The following is a 22,397-nucleotide window of genomic DNA, read 5'->3' on the forward strand; positions in this document are numbered from 1 at the left end:
GGAGGTTTAGGCTGGAGGTTAGGAGGAAGTTCTACACAGAGAGAGTGATTGCCCATTGGAATGGGCTGCCCAGGGAGGTGGTGAAGTCACCATCATTGGAGGTGTTCAGGAGAAGACTTGATAGGGTGCTTGGTTTCATGGTCTAGTTGATTAGGTGGTGTTGGATGATAGGTTGGATGTGATGATCTTGAAGGTCTCTTCCAACCTGGTCTGGTCTGGTCTGGTCTATTCTATTCTATTCTATTCTATTCTATTCTATTCTATTCTATTCTATTCTATTCTATTCTATTTCCCCTTTTTATCATGGAATACTCTAGATAGTTTTCAGAAGCTAAAATAAGTGATTAAAAACATTTCTGTTGTCAGTTTTATACTTTTAAGATGTCTTTCTCATTTGTGGTTTCTATTTGCTTAACGTTACCTAGCTGAAATGGAAGCCACCCACATATTTTTTTTTCCATGAAAATTAGATATTTGCAATATAATACTTGTACTGTAGTTCCATTCCTCCATCATGCACATTACATCTCGTTTCAGTGGTCTGAACAAGCAAAGGCATGCACATAATTAATTCCATGAGGGGCAGCTCATTCGTATGTTCACACACAGCACTCTCGCTCTTTGTGTATCAGTTGCACATAATTTGCAATGAGTATTTCTGATAAATTGAGTAGTCTGTGTAAATTCAGTCCTAAATAAAGCTCCAAATTTTCAGACGTATTTTTATCGTAGCTTGATCAAACATTTTCTGTTGTCCTATGCAAACGTAAGTGCACATGCACACACTGGAAAAGGCTTTTTCCTGTTTTTCAGCTTGTGCTACACAGTAAAATGGTTATAAAAATAACACAGCAACAGTTGTTTGCACATGTGGATGTCATAAACATTTTGTGTTATTTTACAACCAAGCTCAATCAAACACACTATGGTGGCAGCGGGCCTGTTCCAGAAGCAGGCATGGGAGACGTTTTCTCAGGCACCAAGGTGATTTGCCAGTTACAAATGACTACTGCACACGGTGTAGATTAGTTGCAACGCCAAGTCACACGTGTTTTTCTTTGTAAGTGACATATACACGTTCAGGTGCATAGGAGTTGTGCTTAAAACCAACCCCAAAACAACAAAAAAAAAACAAAAAACAAAAACCCAAACCAACAAAAACAAACAAACAACACCCACCCACCCCCCCATCCAAATCCCCAAACCTAGACATGAATGTTTTGTTTTAAAAAACCCCCAGGTGCCTCCCAATTTCCCTCAGCCGGCGTCGTCTCTAGGTTTCCCCGGGGACACCCAGAGCCCTTCTTCCTGAGCCCCAGCTCTCCGGGAAAGCGACCCTCGCTTGCCATCGACCTGCTTCCCCTACGGGAAGCCCTGCCTTGATGGCCGCCCAGGTTCGGGCTGCCGTTTCGGTGTTCGCGTGGCACCGACGGCCAGGCCACCCTCTGACACCCCCGCAGCTCGCGCTCCGTGCCCGCGGCCGCCTAGGAACGGGACCCTAAAATGGCGGCGGAGGCGGCCAGCACCGGTGGACAGGTGAGCGGAGCGGCGGCCTCTCCCCTCACCCCGCCCCGGCGCTCCGCCAGCTCCCGCAGTGCTCTGCTGGCGCCCGCCACCCGCCACCGCTCTGAACCGCGGCCGCCCCTTGCGCGGCCCCTCGCAGCTCGCCCGCCCCCGCAGCGCCCCCGGCCCAGCCCCACAGGCGGGCGGCGCCGGCCTCGCCCCCTCGCTCTGCCGGGCTGGGGGTGGGAAGGAGAGGGGAAGGCACGGCACTAGGGACCGAGTGAAGGCGTGCTGAGGTCCTCCCGCGGCGGCAATAGGATCTAACCTCTCCCACTCGCCCTGGCAGAGCGGGTCTGTCCTGGGGCGTGGGCTCCTTCGAGAGAACCGTCCGCAGCCCCTGCGGGACAGACTCCCCTTCTTGGAAGGATTTGGGAGAACCCCCACACCTGACCTCTGCGGGGGCTGACAGAGGAGCGCTCAGGGTGGGGAGAGTGTCACAGAATCATAGAATCAATAAGGATGGAAAAGACCTCAGAGATCATCAAGTCCGACCTGTCACCCAACACCTCATGACCACTAAACCATGGCCTCAAGCGCCATGTCCAGTCCCTTTTTGAACACCTCCAGGGATGATGAGATCTCAAATCACAGGGCTTGAGAAACACAGGTCTTGGAGCACAGTCTTCTTGACTGTCGAGATCAGAATCTGGCTCTCTGATCTCTGCAGTGGATGTGCATTCCCCATTGGCGTGGCAGGCAGCCCTATGCCTTCAGCATTTCCAGAGACTGATGTCAGCACGCTTGGGGTTGTTGCTTGCCTGCTTTGCTCCACTTCTTGTGCCATCTGCAGATTTTTTTCTGTGTAGAAAGAAAAATATGGCCATTTGTGCCAGGTTTGGCTGGGACCAAATGGCTGTTTGCCATATCAAGTTCCTGCGCAACTGGCCACCCACCTAACATCAGTTATGTGAAATAAGGGGTTCATGCACAATGCAAGTCCCACAAGCTCCTTTCCTCAGCCATTTGGAAAGAGTCACAAGTACAGTATGTTTGCAAGTGTGCTCACAGTTATTTTATGTATATTAAGTGTGCCCAGAACATGCTGGAGTGGTTGTGCAACCAGTACAGGCCACTCTAGATGTGCGTGTCATGGCTTCCAAGCCATTTTGTATTTGCAAAGTTATATATTTTATATGTTTTACATAATAGTGATCTTAATAATGTTGGGCATAGTAACTCATACATTAAAAGTGTTATTTGTTTGATAGACATTTCTTATCAGCCACTAGTGAGATCTATAATCATGTTGCCAGTATTCATTGCTTTTACAAACTGCAGCACATCAGTAATGTACTCTGCAAATCAAAATTGTGTCTACATTTTTCAACATTAAACATGCAAGCACAAGTGTCTGGGTGTATAAGTTTCAAATGCATGCACTGGGCTGGCTGACCTGACTGAAAAGCCCCATTCTCCAGACAACATACTTTACTTTTTCACTCCATGCCTATGAATTATGATTCTCCCCAAGAAAAGTAGTGTAACATAATTTTTGTAGTACTTTTATCAAGTTTAAAATAGAGCCTGCTAATTTAACACCTCTTTATCTTTCTTAAGACTCTGTTGCTCTGTTACAGTTTGCAAGGTTCTGTGATGCATAGATTTTGTTGTGCATATTAATTTGGACACTTGAATATGCATATGTCAAAATGTAATGAATTTATAATTATTCAGCATATGTACTGTTCACTGTCAGGCAATAGAAAAACAGCTGAAGATCTGTGGCTTTAAGAGGAATGTGGATGTCTTAGTGTTGTATCTGGCTGGACAGTAAGTAAAATGTTTCTTGGTTTGGCTGTCGGTAAAAGTAGAGCACACAGTAAATGGTAATGTTTTGTAGTGCTTTGTATTGAATACTCTCTGAACATCCTTTTTATGTGAAATATCAGTAAATCATATTTATCTGTAGTTCATACATGTTAACGGAGATACACTCAGTTAACAACTTCAGCCCTTGATGTGCAGTCCTGCTCCAGCAACCCAGAATGGTTCCAGGATCTGTAAGTTATCAAAGTTGTGCATGAACTTCTACCATAGGAGCTGAGAAGTGAGGTTTAATGGACTGATCTCTGCCTAACTGGCTTGTAAAGCTGGGTGGGAAGAGCATCAAGGTGGTAAATCAAAAAAATGTAGGATCTGCCCAGTCTTAAGAACTGCCAAATTTCTGACCTCCCTGAAGAAATCTCATGTTTTTAACAGTAAAACTCACTGGCAGCACCTTTGAAATTACCTGCGTCTCTGCTATTAAGAGCTGAAGGGTGGGCAGGGCAGCATGGAGTAAAAGAACACTTGTTTGAATCTGGCAGTAGTGATCAGAAAACTGATCTCTGAGAGCTTGATGAAACACTTAAGATGTAGGGCAGATGAGGAGAACAAACCATGCTAAGTGAAGGAAGGCAAAGCTTTCATGAACTTGTGGGTGATCTAGGCTGATAGAGGTGTATGTTGTAGGATGAAAATGCTGAGAGGCTACCATGGAAAGATGGTATGTGACAGGGCATACTTCAAAGTTTTTGGAAAGCATACTTAGAATTTCTGGCCAGGGCATAATTCCAAGTGTTACATACCTGTCTGCAGCCTCACAACTGCATTTACTGTTTGTACAGCTGATATCACATATAAAGATCTAGTGAAGTTTAATACCTCCAGAGACAGGGTTGTCAAGGTCTCGTGGTCCTATGGATGCAAAAAAACCAAAAAGAAGGTGTCAGAGGATTTCACTGTTGTCTAGCCTGGTTTTAGTGGAAATCAGATGGTCTTGAAAATCTGTGTGCCCACTCATATCCCTAAATTCCATAGCACATCTCCTAATTTACACCAAGAAAATGTTCAACTCATCGTGAAAAGAAAATGTAAACCATAGAGTCACTGTCAAAATTATGAAAATGTGTATTGTAAAAATAAGAAAACATTCATAAAATCTAAGGGAGAAGTTTAGATAATGAGACAGTTACAAGATGCATAAGTCTATTTTCTAAACAATGCAAGACAATTATCGTGGGTATGTGTAAAAGAATTAAGATTGTATATACAGTCTTTACAGACGCATTTTCTGATTTTTAAACACTTAGATGTGTGCCCTCACTGGCTTTGAAGTATTTTTTGGTTTGGATTAAAAGAAATGTTCAGATGGCAGATACAGGAGTGATATGTCTTTTCATGAAACCATGTTGAGAAAGATGATGCGAGCTGGCTTCTTTGATGACTGGAGAGAAGTGAATTCTTTGTATTCTATACAAGTTTATATAAGCCTTCAACCTCAGCCAGTCTCAGTATCAGATCATTCCTCCTTAACTGTTGGTCTGACATAATTTTCTGCTGGTTCAAATAAGAAAATGGAAAAAAAAATAAAGGTAAAGTCAATCAAATAAGAGGGAATGAGTTTGTATTCTTAAACCACTACTGTTGAAGTGACATGAAAGAAAGTGTACTTTTGGACACGAAAACTGTCATCCTAGGAAAACTGATTAACTTAGCAGTAGGTAGGAAAAGAGTGCTGCAGGCCAAGGAGGATCAGTTCATAGGAGACAAGCTAAGTCTAGAAGGCATACAGACAGGGCCAAGCTCTTTTAAAATGTTAGAGGAATTAAGCTCTACCTGGGGCAAATTAAATGCTTTAATACTAGAAAAAGAAAAAAAAAGCAAAACAAAACAAAAAACCAAAACAGATCAAGACTTGGAGATAATCAAGATGAGGCTCTTACTACCAAGCAAGTAGAGCCAGTTAAAATGCAAATCTGTAAGCTAGGTATAGAATGGCAGTGACAAAGAACATGAGGGAAATTTTGGCTTTGCTGCCTGAAATATAGTTCAAAGGTATGCAGGTAGAACTATACAGAGGAATTGGATAGTAGCTCTGTAAGAGCTCTCAGTGTCCTGCCAACATTCATCTGCTTGTGCTTGCTGCTTGTAGTGAGGTATTTTCTGGTTACTTGTGACAATGGACGCGAAAATATGTACTTGCAGGGCTTGATTTTGTGGATTATTTGAGAAAGCCAAAAAGCAAGTTTAACAAAGTAGCAGCGTGGGATAATCTAGATGATTTTCAGAAATGCAGAAGAATAAAAGGACAGCACCTCAGGGTTTGATCTTGACAGACTTTCTTTTCGAATACAAGATCAGAAAAGGTGCCCACTCAACCCCTTTGTCTGTATTTGTGTCTGTCAAAGGAAGACAAAAGCTAGTCTTCACAGCTGGAAGACAAGCAAATCATTTTAGGCTGATAGTGTGAGGTTAATTTTTATCAATCCTTTTAGTTCTTTCTGAAATACTGTCCCTAGACTTGCAACGTGTAGAGATCCACAAGGAATGTTTTATTATGTCAATTAAAATTTCTCACGTAGAGGCCATCTGCAATTATTCTAGTGGAAATCAAGAACGTTTATTTCCAGCAATGAAAAATAAGGAGGAACAATTAGTGAAAATTACTTGGCAGCTCACTGATACTCTCTGGTTAGCAGGTAATTTGCTATCTGTAGTACTGTGGAAAGCTCAAAGTGCTAGACACACAATCAAATAAAAAAAATCTACCAGCACTTAGGAGATGGTTCCAGCTTTAGTGGGTGAGCATGTTGATCTAAAACAAGACTGCTGAAGAATATGAGTAAATACTAAGTTTGTATGAGGACAGGAGAGAACAGGGAGGAAAAAAATGGACAAGAAAACGCACACTATGCACTAATACAAACAATAATAAGAAATGTCCATTGATGTGCTTCGTGTCTGACTTCTGTTGGCTTCTCTGGCACTGCAGCTGGACAGTCCATGCTGCACCTTCAAAGCAATTTTCTCTTTAGGTTTGTTTGTGTTGCCAGCATGCCAAACCTTGTATTCTGAGCAGGATTTCTACAAACTGCACAGTACATACGGGACTCATACTTCCTGGGAAAATAAATGCTGTTGTGTGGGGAAAAAGATATCAATTTATCACTCGGTTTATTCTCATTTCTTTACCACCTGTTGCTTTGTTCCATTTTTGGGTGCATAGAATGCTTACGCTGCCTGTCTTAATGTTTTTTTTGCATCTTTCTCTGCTGTGATTTTTACACCAATGTGGCTTTTTAGTGCTTCTATCATATTCTTGAAAAAAAAGTATGAAGTGATTATGCACCATTAATGTTAAGATATTTGTTACTCTTTTTTTTCTTCCACCAGAGAACTAAGAAGCGTCCCAAGTCTATCACAGTTTCGTAGGTTAAGGTATTTGTGGATTAACAATAATAAGGTAATAATATATTCCTTTAAGAGCAGAACAATACATCCATACTCCCTGATTATTATTCCATCATTTTTGTAACATAAGGTATTATATAATTGTCAAGCTAGTAAGTTGGTTTTGATTTCCAGATGAATTTTGAAAAGCAGTGTTTTGGTTTACATTACACAGTGTAAGCAGATACGTTTGCCTTTAGATTCACACCACGTTCATAAACCCCGTGTAGTGAAGAAACAGGTTTTGTGCTACCATAACAATGAAAGAAAGGATGAATATATTTAGAACCAAGCTATTGGCAAAATTGCCTGGTAGCATACTGACAGCTGAAGTCTGGGATTGTGGTTTCCATTATAACTCACAGCAAGTGTGCCCTGCCCACTAGAGTGGGCAGCTCTTGGAACTGGACCAAGCAGTGATATGGCTATATGGTATTCTTATGCCGACTTCTGGGCTTCTGTTACAGTTTCATGTTTCAGGAAAGAACTGGACTGCAGGAAATGGGTAGCTTATGTTTTTATTCCCTTGCAAACAGGCATAGTTTATTTCCTTGTAGGTGGGTGGTTGAGGCAAGACTCCCTTTTGCCTTAATACACACGAGTGAAGTAGAACTCATTAACAGTGCTTCTCACTGTGCACAGGAAATACAACTGCAATGCTAGAGCTGGTGGGGTACCTTCTGCCTCTCTGCAGGCCATTGTGTTCAAGTTATGAAAGATTTCCAGGTGAATCATTAGAGTTTGACAGTGGGTCACATGAATTTCTCTGATTTCCAGTGCACTGCATGGTCATAAATCAGTTACACAAACCATGTGCCTTCCTTTCTGCATCTGTGCAAATCCCCATTGTCATGTTTATTATAGGAAGGATGTTGACTTGCTGGAACGTGTCCAGAGAAGGGCAACAAAGTTGGTGAGGGATTTGAAACACAAGCCCTATGAGGAGAGACTGAGGGAGCTGGGGTTGCTTAGCCTGGAGAAGAGGAGACTCAGGGGTGACCTTCTTGCTCTCCACAACTACCTTAAGGGAGGTTGCAGACAGGCGGAGGTTGGTCTCTTCTCCCAGGCAACCAGCACCAGAACAAGAGGACACAGTCTCAAGCTGCGGCAGGGGGGTTCAGGCTGGAGGTTAGGAAGAAGTTCTACACAGAAAGCCCATTGGAATGGGCTGCCCATGGAGGTGGTGGAGTCACCATCATTGGAAGTGTTCAGGAGGAGACTTGATAAGGTGCTTGGTTGCATGGTTTAGTTGATTAGGTGGTGTTGGATGATAGGTTGGACGCAATGATCTTGAAGGTCCCTTCCAACCTGGTCTATTCTATTCTATTCTATTCTATTCTATTCTATTCTATTCTATTCTATTCTATTCTATTCTATTCCCTGTAGGGGTTTAAGACAATGCTGTCAAAATCTCTGGACACAACAGTTCCCAGCCAAGTCTAAACACATTGTATCTTACACAAAATCAACCTACTTGACAGGAGAACTGTCTGATTTAGAAATCTCCAAATACATAGCCAACCATTATTAAACATTTGAATTCATTCCAGACCTTCAACATGAGCCTTCACTGATAATGGGAAAGTAAAAAAAGTATTAAACCCCAGGAACTTCTAACATGCTTTAAAATAACTTGCTGTACAGTCATTTATATGACTTTCACAATGAGCCCAGGTTCTTAAAACAACAGAATTATTTGCTCAAGTAAATAAGTAGCTCTGTGAGCAGCAGAAAAATAAAATAAATTATATTCCATGTCACTTAGGAGCACATGTGTATGTGCTGCCCCAGGCTAACATCAATTATAAAGCATCTTAAGCCATCTTAAGTGAAAGACCTGTGCTTATCCAGCTATTTTCAAAAAGAGTAAAAATGTGGCTACATTAAAAGGTTGAACTAAAATCACAGGTATTGTAAGGCTTTCTCTTGTGTTCCTAAAGGCCACTGAAGAAAACAAAGAAATAGCCTGATGAACTAAGCAGAACTGATCTTGCTAACCATAAAAGAGAAATAAACCTGATTTTTGCAGAGATCTCACTCTCCTATCTGAGAAGTAACAAAGGCTGTTCTTCTCTTGTTCTGTATAACAGTTATGGAAATGCAATTTTTTTATGTCACCTGTGTGGAGAAGCCACTCAGTAGCTTTCAAGGAGGAGTACCAGCTAAGTGCTGTAATAGGAGGAGCATATTTTCTTGAACTCGCATCAAAGATTTTTTTCCATTAATTTAAAAATGCATCACAATGATTTTATCACAAAAAAGTAAATTTCAGATGGTCCTTAAACCCCTACATTTTTTCATGTAGAGATAAATGTCTCTATATACAGTATGTGTCAGCTTCAAACTACACAGGAAGAGAATTTTTCAGTGTGTAGAATATTGCTGTTTTCTCTGAACCAGGTAGTCCTGAGGTGAAGCAAGACTCAGGGAATGGTACAGTTTTGAAGTTTCTTTTCTCAAAGGATTTCAGAGCACCTTAGGAATGGAAAAACCTCTGTCTTATTCTCCTTTCAACTTTCACATACTGTTAATACACAGAGCAAAGCACATCTGTTTTAAAATCCATGGTGCAAGTCAAGGACTGAAATAATTCCCCCCTAACAAATTACTCTGCATCACAGAAATCAAAGTAGTGTCAGGAACAAAATTCTGTTTGTTTGGTTTACATTTAAACTGCAGGGTAAATACTTAGGTACCATTAGTACTCCCAGTTCTCAGCTACTGTTATGGTCAGCTTGGTATCCCACAGCACAGACATTGCCTTGCACTGAAATCAGGCGAGATGAGATTTCACAGTATCACAGTATCACAAAGTTTGAAAGAGACCTTAAAGATCATCAAGTCCAACCCATCACCACAGACCTCATGACTAGACCATGGCACCAAGTGCCACGTCCAATCCCCTCTTGAACACCTCCAGGGACAGTGACTCCACCACCTCCCTGGGCAGCCCATTGCAATGACGAACGACTCTCTCAGTGAAGAACTCTCTCCTCACCTTGAGACTAAACTTCCCCTGGTGCAGCTTGAGACTGTGTCCTCTTGTTCTGGTGCTGGTTGCCTGGGAGAAGAGACCAACCCCTTCCTGGCTACAACCACCTTTCAGGTAGTTGTAGAGAGCAATGAGGTCACCCCTGAGCCTCCTCTTCTCCAGGCTAAACAATCCCAGCTCCCTCAGCCTCTCCTCATAGGGCTTGTGCTCAAGGCCTCTCCCCAGCCTTGTTGCTCTTCTCTGGACATGTTCAAGTGTCTTGATGTCATTTTTAAACTGAGGGCCCCAGAACTGGACACAGTACTCAAGGTGTGGCCTAACCAGTGCTGAGTACAGGGGCACAATGACTTCCCTGCTCCTGCTGGCCACACTATTCATAATGCAGGCCAGGATGCCATTGGCCTTCTTGGCCACCTGGGCACACTGCTGGCTCATAGGGACTGAAGATAGGTGGCTATGGGGAAATACATACATACAACATTTCCCCCCCTGTAATTGTAATTGATTCTGTAAATCTGATTAAATGTCATTTGGGGAAATTTAGGACAATTATGTGCTCTTTGGACCTGCTGGTGAAGAAATAATTTTAAAACTAGGTGTTGTTTTCATTCCAAGGATATATTTCAGAAATACTCTTAAATCAACAGAGAATTCTTAGATCCTACAAGGGTGTCCTCACAATTAAAAATATTTCAAATGTGAATAGGAGAAAAAATATGAAGACCAGTAATTCAGTAAAATCTGTTTCCAAATACAAATGTGTAGTTCAAATAATTAGGGTAAGGCTGTACTACTTGTATTTGATGTGTAATTAATATTTCTGATGAAGGTTCTGCTGTCAAGGAATCCTTACACCAGAAGTCTTAAATATAAGAAACTACCTGTAGCTTTCAGGAAGCTGTGTTTATGCTTTTCCAAAGTTAGACTCACATATAACAGTTTTCCTAACTCTAATTTCAGATTCCAGATTTAACTTTTTTGAGCAAGAACTACTGTTTGACTGAGCTCTATCTCCACAATAACAAACTGACAGATATCTCAGGTACCATTCTTTGCTGCTTAGAATGCTGAGCAGAGGCTGTATTTCCTTTTCTGTGTATGGGCACTCAAATGTATAAACCTGGACAGCAACAAGTAACTTAGTGGCTGAAAAGTTGGAAGGAGGAAAGGGAAGAAGGGAAGGAGGGAAGAGAGGGAGGGAGGGATAAAGGGAGGAAAGGAGGGAGGAAGGAAAGCTGTGTGCTAGCAAAAGGCATAGATGTATAACTAGAATGTCAAATTCTGTGTGCAGCATGGCAAAATAATTGCCTAATAAAGGCAGTCAGGTATGGTGAGAATAATTAATTACATTTCATTTTATTTCAGGTGCTCTGAAACACTTACATGTATTACAGATTCTGTTGCTTCACAACAACCAGTTAATATCACTTGACAGAACAGTGAAGGAACTGAAAGGAATTAAAAGCTTGCAGACTCTAAGTAATACCTTTTTTTCCTTTTCTTTCCTTTTTTTTTTTTTTCCAGAACAGCAAGCAGTAGGTTTTTTAATGTTTCTTATCAGGATGTTTCTTGTCTGTTTCCGCATCATTTGCCAATGGCTTTTGAAGCTAATTATCCATTTCAACTAAATTTGACAGAAGAAAGAGCTCTCTAAGACATGAAAATTCCACAGAGAGTACCTCAACTAAGAAAAAACTGCCAAATTATTTCAGAAGTTAACTCTTTCTGCTGGCTAGCCAGTCTCCTGGATGTGTACCTTGGAGGCAGTCAAAGCAGCTTACTGCTGCTTTTTTGTAGGAACATGGGAGTGCAGTGCGATTGTCATAGAGGTGGAGTCATGAAATAGGTGTTACTGCTATTGAGGGTGGGAGTGATAGGTTTTAGAACCCAAATTCCTGCCTCGTTAATTCTGTTGCTCATAGAACTTACTTTCTGCATCTTTTTTGGGCAGGCTGTGGGTCACTTAAGAGTCTAAGAGTAGCTATAGTTTAGACACTATAACAGTATCTCCTAAGTGTTATACTTTTTGATACACTGCCTGGAAATTGAAGTAGTATGGGCTCTGAAATGTCAAATTAAATTATACAAGACAGAGTTGGCACCAGTAAGTTAGAATGTAAGAAGTAGCCTCCAGGGAAAGTAGGAGTATATGCTATTAACCTCTTGAAGGTGAAAAATGTAAGCAGTCTTTTTCCATAGTTCCTAAAGGAATGTCATGATAGGTCATGCCAAGCACTCAGTACTCAGACAAAACAGTTAATGGAGGTGAATATAATCAACCCACTTTATCCATTCAGAAAACCAAATGTCTGATTTCAAGAAAGGAAAATATGACTTGAAAAGTACACTTTTAGGTGAAGTTAACATTGGGCCAAAACTAAAAACCAAATCAAGTGTTTAGGAAGACAACATGACACCCAATGACTGTATTTTTTTTCATTATGTGCAAGATGGATGAAGTGATCCATTTAAGAATGGAGCTGTCTGAAGTGATTATGCAAAGCCCAGACAGAAATGTTATGTATGAATGGTGCAGTCACTTAAATAGGATTTTGTAGCCCTACAAATTAACGTAAGGAGCTTCAGCAAACACAAGGAGTTTGTTGTACTTGTTGCAACCATCTGAAGGAAATAAAGATAAATAGGAAGTAGTTAAAATGCTGCTGAGTTATTATGCATGGCAGTCACAAAGACATAGTGAAAACTGGGTGCCTGTTGGACTGGCTACCACCATTGAAGTGCAAGTGTTTAAGAGAACTGTCAAGCAATGTATAGAATATACCAATCTACCCTGGGGAGGGAGAAGAATTGTTCTTTAGTTCAAAGATATGAGAGTAAATGCTACTGAGTGGAAGAAACCTTAAGTTTTCAGTCATTCCTTTTGGGCCTTTTCAGTTGTGAAAGCATTGTCAGTGTGTTTGTTTTAAATGAGTTCTCAAATTAACAGAACTCTATGTGCTGTCGTATTTGAAGTAAATTACAGCAGTAAATGAACAGAATAAATGTTCAAAGTCATGTCCTATATCATATCATATTACTGTATCATTTAGATGCCTCCTTGTAATATCAAGAAATGTGCAACGTGTGTAGCTTTGAAAAGGGCTCTGCCTATAACTCACCTTTATAAAATCAGAATTGTTTTGGGAAAGGGGATGTTCTTCTTGTGAGGCAGAGCTTCTTTTAAGGCTGGACAGTGCCATTAAAACAAACAAACAAACAACAAAACCCTTTTCCTAGCTTTCAATAGAGTTTTGATTACTTAGTAGCTCTTGGGCACATTAGAACCATTAAAATGGGGCAGTCTAAGACGCTGTTATTGTTCACTTCAGAAGCAGCACCCAGCTGCCAAAATGCTGCATTTCTCTTCCTTAAGTCTCTCTTCTGATTTTTGGCCACTGCCCTGCGCTGGATTTGTAGCCTAACACCGATCTTCACTGATCTCCATCAGGCATTTAGGGAAAACATTCAGCTTCTGGATTTACTGTCTGGTTGCTCACAACTTCAGCCTTTTGGGAGATATGGAAGGTTTCTTTATGGGCTCACCTTGCTTACATCTCCCTGTTGGAATTCAGGGTTTTTTGTTATGTACTCTGTAAATTGCCTCACCTGATTTATTATCTGCTGCTGATAACATCTTGCTGCTAGACCTCAAAAAACTCTTTTTTGTCCTTCACTGTGTTTATACCACAGTAGTTACTGTCTGCCCCATGTGGGATAGGCACACTGTTTTCCTCTCCAAATAGAGAAAACAGACAAAACTGTGGAGGAAGAAAGCCTTATCCCTAATTTGTAGAAATAAGATTGCATGACCTTGACAAGAAAATAGATAGCAAAACCAATAATTGATTCCAGGTGTTCTGTAAATAAGACCATCTTGATCTGTACAACGGTGGGATTTACTGTAAGGAGGAGCAGTAGGAAAATTCATATACTCTAAAATAAACTTAGTACAAACCCTGAGTTGTGCCTTGGAAAAAAAATCTCCCTTGTTTGTTGGAAAAAATCTCTCTCTTGAATCATCATTCCATTCCACTACTAAATGTACCTGCTTTTCCAGATCTTTATGAAGCCTTTTTCTCTCTCTGGAATGCTAGCACATATTTTCGTGACTCAAGAACAGTCTTATCAGATTTACAGCTAAAATGTTTTCTGATTAACACTTTCTGGAAAAAACAGCTGTAGACTGCTTTGGTAAAAAAGGAACTTTCTTTTGCTGCCACCTTGTGGGCCTCTAACTGCTTCTGGGTACAGGGAATTTTATAAATTTGTTAAAGAATTAAAATATTTCAAGTTCTCCTCTGTGTAGGAGATACCAAATGCCCATTCCAGCCTTATTGCACCCTCAAAATAACTGGTGAAACCCATCAAGCACCAGGTCCTCTTTGGCAGTCATACTTAACCTTGAAGAACATAAAATGCTATCTTGTAGTTTACAAATCTGTGGAATATTTGAAACTATGTTCTTCTTCTACTATCTCTTCCTTGCTTCTGTAATACAATCTTTCCCTCCTTGACTACTAAAGCTTAGAACAGGATTCTTTGTGCTAGAGTGGCCATTAGCCACAGCCTTTCCTCAAAAGGAGAAAAGTAGACCAGCATAAACCTTGGCAGAAGTTGTCAAAATTATTAATTTAAGATTTCTTTTTCTCTGTGCTGGTCTGAAGGTAGCAGCCTTCTGATTATTTTTACTGTCTCAGAAGAACAGCATTTGTGCAAGGAGGATTGATACCTGTCTGTGTTGCAAAGGTTTGGTTATTCAGGTAGTGTGAACCTGAACGTAAGTATTTTAGTCAAGTTGCTAATAGGCTTTTGGAGCTTAGTACCTCAAGCCTCAGTGAAGGTCAGTGGGACTGAGGTTCTCTGGAACGCAGGCCCTCTTAAACATTGCATTCTCAAAGTTTCTTGGGGTTTTAACCTCATCATCCATAAAAATATCAGAAAATTGGGTATTTGCATTTTATATTGTGCCTATGGGATAGAAACTTCATATCAGCTGTGACAAAGCCTTAGGTGTTCTGAAGCTCTTCAAGCTTTAAGAACTCTTTTTCCTTGTATCTTTAAGTTGTGACACCTAAAATATTACTATTATTTAAAATAGGAATTACCTAAAAAAACCCCACAAACATAAAATCAAAAATCTGTCTCTCAAAAAATCTATATCTCATGAAAAAATGGAAAAAAAAGATTGGACTGCACAAGGACATCTGGAGTCAGTTCTTGCCTGTGGTACTTTGCATGCTATGCAATAAGCCAGTTCTTGCAGTCCATGCCTGGGTGAGTAGTTCTGCATGGGTAAAGAGACTCTGCTTTGTTTGCCCAGCATAAGAGCAATTTAAATGTGATAATACTTTGCACAGAATCTTTGGCCACATCTTTAATTTTCTTGCCTTTCTAAAGTAGTTGTGTTGCTTTTGCTGGGTTTGGTTTTTGTGCTGTTGTTTTTATTGTGTATGTTTTGCAGACTTATTCCATAACCCTCTGGCGCAAGACACAGGCTACCGGCTTCATGTGATATATTTCCTTCCTTCAGTACAGCTCCTTGACAGGAAGTGTAAGGATTGATCCCTCTTCTCACAAAGCATGAATTGCCTTTGATTTTAATCCGTTTGGAAACAGAAGTGAATTAATCTTGCCTGTTCTTTTGCATGCATTTGTTGAATAACAAAAGACGTAATGAACAGGTAGCCCTTTTGTTCCCAAGATGTGTCCCAAGCAAATAGAGTTAGCATGGCATAAACAGTTTACTTTGCCAAATAGTTTTGATTTCAGTCTTTTTCTCAAGTTGCATATGGCTGAATTGTATCTTGGTGTATCTCTTTTTAGGTAAGACAGGTGAAAAACCTGTGCTTAGAAATGTCTGCCTAAATTTGTGCACTGATGTATTCACATGAGTGACCATGCCTACTTAGATACAAAAAATAGCCTCAGCTATCTACACTTTTCTGTACAATATAAATATGTATATGCATGTTTCTAGTTGAGGTACATCCTGGCCAAGGTCTCTAATATAAATCTTCATAAATCGTCAAGAGATCTCTCACAGCTTGTCTAGTGTAAATTCTACAGAAAAACAAACAAACAAACAAACAAACAAACAAACAAACAACCACCCCAAGTTGTCCTAAAAATGGCCAGGTGATTAATCAGTCTCTAAACATGCCATAGTGGACTCAGGAAACCAGCTTTGATTTTTGTCTCTGGTGTTTGGAGAGCTATGTGACTGGCAGGGGACTGCAGATTACTTGAAAGCACTGAGTGAGGTGTTGATTCCTGCCCCAGCTCTGCTGTGTAAGAAAGTAATGTGGAAAAGCAATGTCATCTTGAAACCCTGCTCCCAGTCCCTAGGAGAATGCAGGAGAAGGCAGCCACAGAACATCTTCAGTTGCTGCCAGACTTCATAGTTCTGTCCTGAAGGAAAGCTGGTGGTTGGGCCACAGCATGTGTCAGGAGTTGATGAGGAACTGCTGGATCTGACCACATAGTCATAGCCCTACACACTCATTTTCACTGCTACCTCCAGTCTCTTGGATATTTGGTCTTGTGTTACACCTGTGCTTAGCACGTCTGCCAGACTGTTACTAATGACCCTTTTTGACTAAGGAGTGATGACTGAAGCTTAATGTGCTGGAAAATATGTGTTGCATTTACAGCTCTAGAAACACTTCCATGAACCTTCCTGGACGTAATCTCCTAAATACAGTTGTAGTGTAATCAGTCCTGGATTAAGGCTTGAGGCATTAATTTGTATCAGGCTGTACCCTGGACTTTTTATTTGTTGAACTGTTTCTCAGAATTACAAAGCTTCTTCACCATCTGTGGAACATTACCACAGCATAGCCCTGGCTGCCTGCTTTACTCAAGACATGTGCTCACACTTCTGTTACCTCCAGGCATGACTACTGCAGTTCCTTTCTAATTGGTCCCCTAGACACCATGGCTTAAAAACTTCCCTAAATTCAAAATGTTTCTGCTGGAGTTACTTGGTCTAAGCCTTTAGCTCACTTCTGTTCCACAGCCAAAGTACTAGATTAGTATGCAGTTCATGTCATTGAAATCAATAGCCTCTATTTGATTTAGCAGTCTCAAACTCTTTGTTTAAAATTTAAAGCTCTTTTTTATTTTTTTTCTTAATTAAAATGCAAAGCAGAAAAATCTAAGGCTTTTATTTTCTCTATAAGTGAGCCATGGGAATTGAACTGGCCTTGAACAAAGGCTTGGTCTTGCTCGTCGCAGAGAAGCAACCAAATCGTTGCTGACTTCTCCAGTAGATCTGGTTTAAGCATGATGAAAAGTCTTTCTTTCTAGTTTCTTGGTCTAAAACTTCTGATCCTACTGCACCCAGAAGCTAAAAATAACTATTGTATCGTAAAGAGCTTCACCCTAAAGCCTTAGAAAGTATCACTCCCATGTTCACATTTTGAATCGTTGTGAATTCACGCAGATTTACACTACTTTTACAAAACTCAGCACACAAAGTGGCTCATGTTCTGCATGCAGATAGATAACAGCAGCCTGCTCAGGCAGTAGAAGAAAACAGTATTTTGTATTTGCCTTTTAACAGCAGTTACACAAAGAGAAAGGGAGTCAGCGTTTCATCAGTATAACTCTGAAAGGTCTCATATTGTGCAGTCAATAGCCTTTGGAAAGAGAATAAATACACCCATGAGGACTACAGTGGGGTCTAGCAAATGGACTCAACCAGCCAGAAAACTGATGATGCCCTCAGGTAACCGATAGAAAATGACTTGTTTTACTAATAAGTATAAATACATCAGGAATTCACCAAAACTGTTTCATAAATTAGTATAAATACATCAGGAACTCAGGCAAATTGCTTCATAAATTACTAGTAATAGCAGCAACATGCAACGAATGAATCTTTCTGCTGAGAGTACTGTGGCAAATATTAGTTACAGGACTGTCTATAAAAATACCAAGATAGCTGAACAAACTGATCTTTTTTTTCCAATGCATGTCGTGTGAATGCTAAGTTTTATTTTGTTTAATTAAAAACATCTCAGTAGACTTCTAGGCTCTCAGACAGTGATCAGCATCATAGAGTTTTGATGCCCTCTAGTGCTTTTATAATAATATAATCTCTGAAAGAAAGCATTGCCTTCAAAGTACTGTTTCACACTTTATGTATCTTGCCTACTTTTGTAAGCAGATTCCTTTCTATGCTTTACAAGCTGAAGGTATTTTAACCATATACAAGGTGTTGTAACCATCTATAATACCATATCAAGTAATTTTTAGAGTTCTTAAAAATTCAGATCTGGAAGACAGCAGGATCCTGGCACAAGAAAGCAGATGAATACCACCTGGAACCTTATGATTTCTAACACTGCCAATGTAGAACAAACTTTGAAATCCATACAATTTCATCTGCCTTTTTTTATAATGTTTTAAAGATAAGAAAATCAATATTGTGCACAGATCACGGTATCACAGTGTCACTAAGGTTGGAAGAGACCTCAAAGATCATCGAGTCCAACCTGTCACCACAGACCTCATGACTAGACCATGGCACCAAGTGCCACGTCCAATCCCCTCTTGAACGCCTCCAGGGACGGTGACTCCACCACATCCCTGAGCAGCACATTCCAAAGACAAACAACTCGCTCAGTGAAGAACTTTCTCCTCACCTCCAGCCTAAACTTCCCCTGGCGCAGCTTGAGACTGTGTCCCCTTGTTCTATGATGACTGAAATGGTAGCATTTTAAATAGTAGAGCAGATAAAAGTTTGGAACAGTAATAAGTGAATTACTTTTGTGGGGTTTTTTAATGTATATGTCACAATAGTGAAGCTGAAATCAGTGTATACAACAACTGAAAAGGTTTGGAAAAAACCCATAGTTTAATCATATTGGGGAAAAGAAAGGATAGCTTAACCCTATGTGATAATTTATTTGTTTTACTGATTTTTGTCAATGTAAGGTGTACAATTCACTTCATCTCTACCATGCAATCATTCACTTGTATAGGCAGTGGCATCATTTTCAGTGAAAGAAATAAAGAAAACCAAAAAAAGGCATGAAAGTGTAAGTCTGTGGGAAATGGAATACAAGAACTACATAAACTTAGAAAACACCAGCAGATACTTTTCCCACAGTCATCTAAGAGAAGATGATCTTGAGCATTTAAAATCGTCTGCTAGTTGATAGTTTGTTCAGGGTCAGCTAACCAAAGTGCTGTACAGCTGATTGTCTTAATTTGAACTTTTGTTACAGGTCATAAATTTGGAAATCAGACAAATAAGTAAGTACTCTTTTCTTCTAAGAAAACTTTTTTTATCCCTGAAGCTCTTAATTTCCTCTTCTCATGCCTAAAAACATACCTTAACCAGAGAAAATGTCAAGTATAAAGGAGCTTTTGACAAATGCCCCATTCTTTTGTGTTCAACATAGTTTCAACTCCGTGCCAGTCTGGTGGGACAACCTACCTGGCAGCTGTCTGAAGTTCAATGTGGAAAGGTATTCCCCACATTTGGAAATGGGCATATAAAAATGCTATTTATTTGTAAGATCAAATGCTGATCACTAGAAAAGACATCCTTTAAGTATTAAAGCATCAGAATGGCTGTTCTGTGTTATGGTCCAAACCACTTGCTCCTGACTAGCTGTTCAAAAAGACATATTCTCTGGAAACTATTATTGACTTACAGAATGAAACATTTTTAGTCTGAGCTTCATGTTATTTTTACTCTCTTTGATTTCAAAGTCATAGAAATAAAGGCAAAACTTAGCTCTGTCATCTCTGTGTCCGGAGTGAGGCACTATAAAGGCTGCATTTTAATGTGATGACATTTTTAGATGCTGTTTTTATAAGAGTAAATTTCCCAACATCAGATTTCAGGCTATTTTGTACTTTCTGGTTTTACCTATGAAAACATTTCAGAGATTTATTAAAGGAAATAATAAAAGCCTACATACAATGATATCCTTTAACAACGAGATTTTATATAGCTACTCACTTTGAGCACTTTGGCCACGAAAATGATCAGGGGGTTTGGAGCACCTCTGCTACAAAGACAGGCTGAAGGAGCTGGGGGCCTTCAGCCTGGAGAATGCTCAGGGGAGACCTAATAGCAACCTTCCGGTACCTGAAGGGGGCCTACAAGAAGGGCGGAGAGACAGACTGTTTACAAAGGCCTGCAGTGATAGGACGAGGGCTTCAAACTAGAGAAGAGTAGATTTAGATTGGATGTTAGGCACACGTTCTTTACCATGAGGGTAGTGGAACAATGGAACCCAGACCATTCTGTAATTCTGTGAGCACAGCTCCTTACAATCAAGCTAATTTATGTTTAGAAATGAATTCTTTCCTGCTTTCAGTGATGTTAGGTGTCCTCACTGAAGCGGTGGATGCACGATCCATCTTGTTTATGTAGATACTTGGGCTTTGCAAGGTGCCTGAGCATGTGACAAAGTATTTTCCTTGCTGGGGACAGCCACATCGTTTGTCTTAGGTGTCTGTTGCAGCATTTATGAAATGAATGATATTGTAGCAGAGTTAAAAGGTTTTCTCTCACAGAGAGATCTTGTCATCTCTGCAGTGCAATGTTGTGTGTCTGCCACTTTTGTCTCCCAGCTTGCAGCTGGGGTAGGACGTGTGAACAACACAAGCTCACAGGTTCTGCATTTGGAGGTTGGAGAAGGGCTGTTTGCCTGGTGAAATGAATGTGCATTCACGTGAGTGGGCCTCACATCACTATGAAATCATGACATTAGTGGTATCATTTCCATTGCAGCAGAGCAGTAGAAGTATACAATTATAATTAATTTTATTTTTTGGGGGGGCAAGGGGGGAAAGCAGTGAAAGCAAGATTTTAAAGTCTACCATAAATGTATTTGAAATCATTTTTAGCATAATTGTTTTCTTAATATCCTGTGATTCTGACCTTTTCCCACTTTGTTTTGCTTTATTTCGTAGAAGGAAACCCTCCAAAATTTAAAACTGTTCAAACCCTGTTAGTGTCATTGCGACTTCACCTTCTACACAGAGTGCATGTGGTAAATTAGCTCCAAAGTAGCTCAGAAACATTCAGATAATGCACATTTCTTTGTTTCTTTTGCAGAGTACTACTTGAGAACCCTGAAGATGCTGTTTCAGCAAGGGCAATGAGAAGATCTCTAATGGAATTTTCCACTGTTGACTGGAACACAGTAGCCACCTGTCAAGAACGACATTGTGGGAGCAAAGCAGCACCCCATGAGAGGCTGACTGTCCGATTTACATGAGTGCTTTCTTCCTTAGGAAAAGAATTATTCCTCTCTCTAGAGTGGAGATAAGCCTCTTAACTAAGTTATTATCTCAGTAAAACACATTCACTAAAACATGCATCTCATTAAATGAGCTTCCAGCATAATGAGTATCAGTGTAATGTTCCTTTTACCATCAGATATCTAATATGGAGAATGAAGACATTACAAAACCAAATGATAAATAGTGGCAGTGTTACAATTAAAGTTGCTTGAAATCTCATTCTTAACAGAATTTTGTTACCAGAAATTATTAAAGCTAAACTGCAAGCTAGTTTAAAACAAACAAACACAACCCAAACGAAGGATAAAGGATTTCACTCCTTAGTTTCTGCTGGAGAATTACCAGCGATTTCTCTTCCTCCATCAAAAGAGAGATGATAAAGCAACACTTGAGCTTTTCTCATTTCTGAGGGGGTTAAAGTTTCCATCTGCTAATTTGTGTGTTGCACAAATGCACTGAAAACTCTTAGTTTTATGAGGATACTCATTTGGCCTCAATGCGGTGGAACCGTAAGCTCTCAAGCATGCTGATACCTAGCTGTTGTCTGTGGCTGCTGGTACTCTCCAGGATGCAGGCCTCTGCTAAATGGTCTTTCTGGAGAGACAGGACTTGCCATACACAGTGCACTGCCCCAAGATTGCTGACTGCCTTTAATACACTGTTTTATAACCACGTGGGTTGTACAGTGCTGTAGAACTTGTCACTTTCAGCTTCTAAAGCCTCTTACCGCTAAGGAAGCTAGAGGGACTTGTGCATGTAGATGGAAAATAATCAATTTCCTCTCATCCTCCTCCCTCTGTTCTGCCAAACACTTAAAGCCAACGTTATCTGCTGTTACCAGCTTTTGACAAAGCTCATGGATATAGGAGCCATTTCACAGTCCTGGAAGCTGTAGATTTTACACAGAAAGTTGAATTTAAAAGCTTTTCACAGAAAGCAGACGGCACTTGGAACCTGGGGCTAGACTAAATTAGCGAGCAATGCTGTTGCAGAGTAAATTTAACTGGTTTCAAAATTTTGGATCAAATCAGAGGCACAATATTTCTGGCCTGGGATATTTTTCTCCTTTTGTCTTCTTTTGATTAAAATAGAAAAATTCAAGTGAAGAATTGCTTCAGTTTTCTGTTTAGAGAAGGCTGCAACACAATCTTTCAACATAATTTTATTACAGAATCTTTTTAAACAACTAATTAAACGTTTTCCCCCCAGAATATCCATTTTAAATAAAAAAGAATGCATTTTATAATCGTTAAAGAATTTTAACGTGACTTCTTGTAGTCTTTTTGAGTGCATAGATGGGCTCAGAGAAGAGAGGGAGTTGATTTATGCATATAGAATCTGTGATGGTGAAAAGTCCGTCAAAACC

At 40.2% G+C, this 22,397-nt stretch overlaps 1 protein-coding gene across 1 annotated transcript; it reads left to right on the forward strand.

Moving 5' to 3' along the window:
• Window positions 1-1,503: 1,503 nt before the first annotated feature.
• On the forward strand, window positions 1,504-21,309 carry LRRC72 (leucine rich repeat containing 72). Its single transcript, XM_054161278.1, has 9 exons — window positions 1,504-1,745; window positions 3,238-3,333; window positions 6,718-6,787; window positions 10,727-10,808; window positions 11,132-11,245; window positions 15,228-15,317; window positions 17,328-17,492; window positions 18,997-19,024; window positions 20,844-21,309. Exons 1-9 carry the CDS (start codon window positions 1,504-1,506, stop codon window positions 21,004-21,006), a joined length of 1,050 nt encoding a protein of 349 aa, XP_054017253.1. The 3' UTR covers window positions 21,007-21,309.
• Window positions 21,310-22,397: the final 1,088 nt, after the last annotated feature.

The sequence above is a fragment of the Dryobates pubescens genome, chromosome 4 (genome assembly GCF_014839835.1).
Source record: "Dryobates pubescens isolate bDryPub1 chromosome 4, bDryPub1.pri, whole genome shotgun sequence".
NCBI lineage: Eukaryota > Metazoa > Chordata > Aves > Piciformes > Picidae > Dryobates > Dryobates pubescens.